This window comes from Engraulis encrasicolus, chromosome 13, assembly GCF_034702125.1.
Source record: "Engraulis encrasicolus isolate BLACKSEA-1 chromosome 13, IST_EnEncr_1.0, whole genome shotgun sequence".
NCBI lineage: Eukaryota > Metazoa > Chordata > Actinopteri > Clupeiformes > Engraulidae > Engraulis > Engraulis encrasicolus.
Genome location: NC_085869.1, coordinates 5,768,623 through 5,773,586, shown reverse-complemented (window position 1 = coordinate 5,773,586; position 4,964 = coordinate 5,768,623). Strand labels below are relative to the sequence as shown.

General features: G+C 40.6%; 1 protein-coding gene across 1 annotated transcript; it reads left to right on the top strand.

Annotated features, from left to right (window-relative positions):
- The first annotated feature begins 529 nt into the window (after window positions 1–529).
- LOC134461486 (zinc finger protein 239-like) lies at window positions 530–1,795 on the top strand. Its single transcript, XM_063214409.1, has 2 exons — window positions 530–560; window positions 746–1,795. The coding sequence occupies exons 1-2, from the start codon at window positions 530–532 to the stop codon at window positions 1,474–1,476; spliced, it is 762 nt and encodes a 253-aa protein (XP_063070479.1). The 3' UTR covers window positions 1,477–1,795.
- Window positions 1,796–4,964: the final 3,169 nt, after the last annotated feature.

The window sequence follows — 4,964 nt, the reverse complement described above, 5'->3', positions numbered from 1 at the left end:
ACATAATCAAAAGCACATATTCACCACTTTAAAAATGAATATAAAATTCACCATAGTGTAAAATGGCAATTTAATTTCGTCCAGTGATCACTTGTGGCTTGATTCTCAAGTTACCAGTGACTTCCAGTGATTATGCTAAGCTATGCTAATAATTCTGATCCAATAAATCTAAGTATTGAAAACACTGACAGGAACATGATATTCATGAAAAATGCTGGGAAATGCTGCAAATATGTGAAAAACAAAAGAGGGTGGTCTCTTCCAATCTGGGGTGCGGGCGAGCCAGAGATTGCAGTCAGTTCCTGGAATATTGCCTGTGTTGAGGTTGTTACAAACTCTGCTTGCAAACCATATAACTTGGTCGAATTAAAAACACATTCTAACTTAATGTGGTCCCCAAGGGAAATTCAGCCAGCTATTGATTAATGTCTTGAACAATATTCATTGTAAAGAATCACTTTCTTCAATTTAAGTGTGTATACACTGTGCATGTACAATGTCCATGCCAGTTTTTGACATGTTTTAGTACATGGTGTGTCTTAGGGTAATTGTTCAAGGGGGTGGGTTGGGAGAGACATCTGTTGTATATATTGACTGTCCTCATGTCCGATGCTCCACCTACTAAAAGAAATTTCCCCCATGGGGAACAATAAAGACACTACTACTACTACTACATGGGGACGTTTGGGTTGGGGGATTTGTGACTTGTGATGTTAAAACTCATTTGTATGTTTTTCTTCCTCAGGTAAAACAGGTGAAAGGAACTGTGGAACAAAACACTATTTATCAAAGCATCACCAGTGTACTACATGTGGAAAAGGTTTTGCAAAGAAAAATCACCTCATTATTCATCAGAGAATCCATACGGGAGAAAGGCCTCACCAGTGTTCTACATGTGGAAAAGGGTTTGTTCAGAAAAGTACTCTCATCAGGCATCAGAGAACCCATACTGGAGAAAAGCCTCACCAGTGTACTTTTTGTGGGAAAGGCTTTACAGAGAAACGTGATCTCATCAGGCATCAGAGAACCCATACTGGGGAAAGACCTCACCAGTGTGCTACATGTGGAAAAGGCTTTAGACAGAAAAGTGCCATCATCAGCCATCAGAGAATCCATACCGGAGAAAGGCGTTACCAGTGTGCTACATGTGGAACAGGGTTTACACGAAAAAATGACCTCATTATTCATCAGAGAATCCATACCGGAGAAAGGTCTTACCAGTGTGCCACATGTGGAAAAAGCTTTGCACAAAAAAGTGATCTCAACAGGCATCAGAGAACCCATACTGGAGAAAGGCCTCATCAATGCACTACATGTGGGAAAGGGTTTACACGGAAATTTCATCTCATTACTCATGAGAAAAGCCATACTGGAGGAAGGGGTTACCTTTGTACCACATGCGGAAAAGGATTTGCCAATAAAGGTAATTTGAACAGTCATCAGAAATATCATACTGGTGAATGGCCTCACCAGTGAACTACATTTGGAAAAACGTTTATGCAGAAAATCACCTCATTGTTCGCCAGAGAACCCATACTGGAGAAAGGGCTTACCAGTGTGCCACATGTGGCAAAGGCTTTGTACAAAAAGGTGATCTCAACAGGCATCAGAACATTCTCATTGAGTACAACTAACACTTGACTTCTGTAATAAGTTAGATAACCCAGCGTCTTTCCACACATACACACAAATGGAAACTTCTTTCACAGTGTTATAGTTGTATTTATTTTAATTTTATTTCTATGCATTGTACAACTTGATTACTTAATTACAATTTGAAAATCCCTCAGACATGTACCGCTTGTTTTGTGTATATGACATTTTTTTTTAATAAAGTGTTTTTTCATGGCACAAGGAATGTTTCTGTTAAGTATTCCCTAAATGGTTTAAGAGATCAGGGAATCACTGTATTCTTTTACAAATACAGAGACCCATAGTAAGTCCTATAAGGCAACAACAGCACACATCAAGGGGTAAGTTTATATCAGTGGTTCTCAATCTTTTTTGAATTTCACCCCCTGGACCTCAACATAAGCCCCCCAACTTAACCGTGACCTCCTCATAATCCTGCCAATGTCAAAATTAGTATAAAAAAGTGAAATGGAATAATGTTGCCCAATGGAAACTAAGCACTGCACCCTCTAAGCCAGGGGTGGGGGGAACCTATGTCTCGAGGGCCGATTGCGATATAATTTTAATGTTATTCAGCAACAGGGAGGGTGGGGGGAATATGACATATTTTATAAAGGAATCCCAGAAAATGCATTTGTAATTGCAAAAAGTCAGGTGAGGTATGTTTAAAAAGGTGGCTTCCTTCAATATTGGCCTAAAGTGAAAGGAGAAAATCCTGGTTTTTGATCATAATACGGCCCTCGGAGGACTTTTACAGCCTTCGGATAAATTTGAATTGGCCCTTTGAATGACAAAGGTTCCCCACCCCTGCTCTAACCTGTATCCTTCTCCATGCCCCCTTGGGCTGCTCAACACCTCCTTGTTGAGAAACACTATTGCTGAACTATTATTACGTTACACTATACTAAGTATTGCTAATGTGAAGCTGTTAATGCTTAGCAATGTTGGAATGGTTGAGGATTACAAGTCTTTTATTCGCATGGCGAAGTAGAGTGTAATGGCTGCCATTGTTATTCTCATGCCAGATTAGAGTGTAATGTCGGCCATTGTTATTCTCATGCCAGATTAGAGTCTAATTGCTGCCACTGTTTACATATAGCTGTCTCTACATCTCTCTGGCTCCGTCTCATTGTCTCTTTCTTAAACTGAAAGCCGAATGTTTTCTACCCACACGTTTAAATGCTGTTCACATTCAAATCTGTTTACGTCATGGGTATCAGTATATAGTACACACAGGGGGAAAGCCTGGCCTAACAAATAGGTTCAAGAGAAAATCTTCAAAATAGCTCACCAGTAATGTGGACGCAAGACAAAGACTCAAAAAAAGGGTTTAAATAACCAGACTAATTGTTCACATGACAAACACAAATGGCAACAGGTTGTAGTGGAACAAAAATGGAGGGAAACGTAATGAGAAGGCGGGGCAGGATCACATGACGGAAGATAAGGCACATGTCAAACGACAACAAACACAAAATCAAAAAACAGGGAAATGACAGGTGTCCCAAAGCAATTCCAAGTGGCCAGAATAGCCATGGCACCTAACACAAAAAGGCAATGAAATTGAGTTTGTAGTACAGCACTCAGTTGTAGTAGCAGCATATTCCCAAGTAAAGTGCATTAGAGGTCAAAGTGACATCAGCACTTGATTCCTCTGACAAAATGTGTTAGAGTTACAGATATAGAAATACTCCTCAATAGGCACATATTTCAACCAGGCTTAATTAGAGTTTGGAGTATTTCAACCTCGCCTGATAAGCTTTTGGAGTATTTCTGTTCATGTACAGTTGTTATAGTGATGCCCTCTGTGCATTGCTCAGCCCTATTCCTCAAAACAATGTAATGATTGACAAACTGATTGAATTGGACAGGGAAAACCAGGTCATTTGGGATGTGGCACCGAGTTGTAACTAATGACTCCAGGCTGCCCATCACTACCTTGGATGGCAAGGAAAGGGTGGTATTGGAGTCTTATGGAGACAAATAAAAGAATAAAATGAAAAATATTAGACGTGTAAAAGGGTCTTTGTGAAATGTTGTCATGAGGCAAAGCCGTACAGTAAAGAGAATCCATATTTCCAACCTGTGGAAAGGCCTGATCACACTACAGCCACAACAATGAGAGTTACAAAGCAAACTGGATAGCAGTACCATTTAGTCAAAATCCAATTACTTTCCACATTTATAGCAGTTATCACCCTCTGGATCCTGAAACCACTACAATCCTCCCATTTACACCTTCATGGGTGACCTGTTTGTCAACTAATGAGGGGAGTGGTGTTCCAAGCTCCTGTCTCCTTAACAGAATATCAGAACTGCAGAGCATTTGGTTAAAAGGGGGAAACTGCAGTCAGATCCTAAGGCTACCAGAATCTGGATGTTTGAGGTTTTGTATAACGTCTGCTTCAATGGTTCCTGTGCCTGCATTCTTTGACCTATAATGGAATGGCTGATACCATCCGAAAGCAAAGACTCTTTAGAATCAACAGGAAGTGAGAGAAAGAGTTTGATGTACTGTCAATGAGTTACAAGGGCTAGCATTTTCTTTCCTTATTAGTGATTATCAAAATCCCTGGGAATTACCACAATTCAGCTGTTTAGTTGATACAGCTGGCCTTGGAAACACATTTGAGACTCGTGCCCTGGCCCACTGAAGCCGTTTGACAATAAGTGCAATTTGTCACAGCTGTCTTTGACCTTTCCAAAGCCACTTTTGTGTGGATATGCACATGCATTTTGCCAAGTGTGTTTTTTGAGACTCCTAAAGGCACCTTTTGGTTACTCAAAACACAACCTCCTAATACAATATGACTGCAAAAGAACATTTTCAGCTGGAAGCATGATCTTGGTCACAAACGAAAGCTTACCCCTTGAGGAGTTTTACAATCACTCACTCTGGATAGCAGCACCATTAGTGGAATTCAAATGACGTTTCACATCTATGGCTGTTATCACCCTCTGTGGCTGAATTCGAAACGGGAGGCAGTGACTCGATGACTCTCCTCCTACATAAACAGGTCACTGATCAGAGAGGCGAAGTCAGCTGATGAGGTAGCCGTTACGAACGGCACTAACGAGTGCGCCGTCTTGCGCATTTGATGTTACGGCGATTCTTGCGATTCTATGGGGGGAGTTACGTTCATCACGTTAGCGCTTAGCTTACGCATGCTATTTGAACGGTGAATGATCGTCAGACGGCGGAATCGTAAAATAGGCTATAAATAGATCTGGCGGCAGCATATTTAGATACTACAATGTTGATTTATGCTTTCGATTTTCAATATCTACATACATAAGTGTCAGAATAAAGAGTATGATAAGGCAGTAGCTTG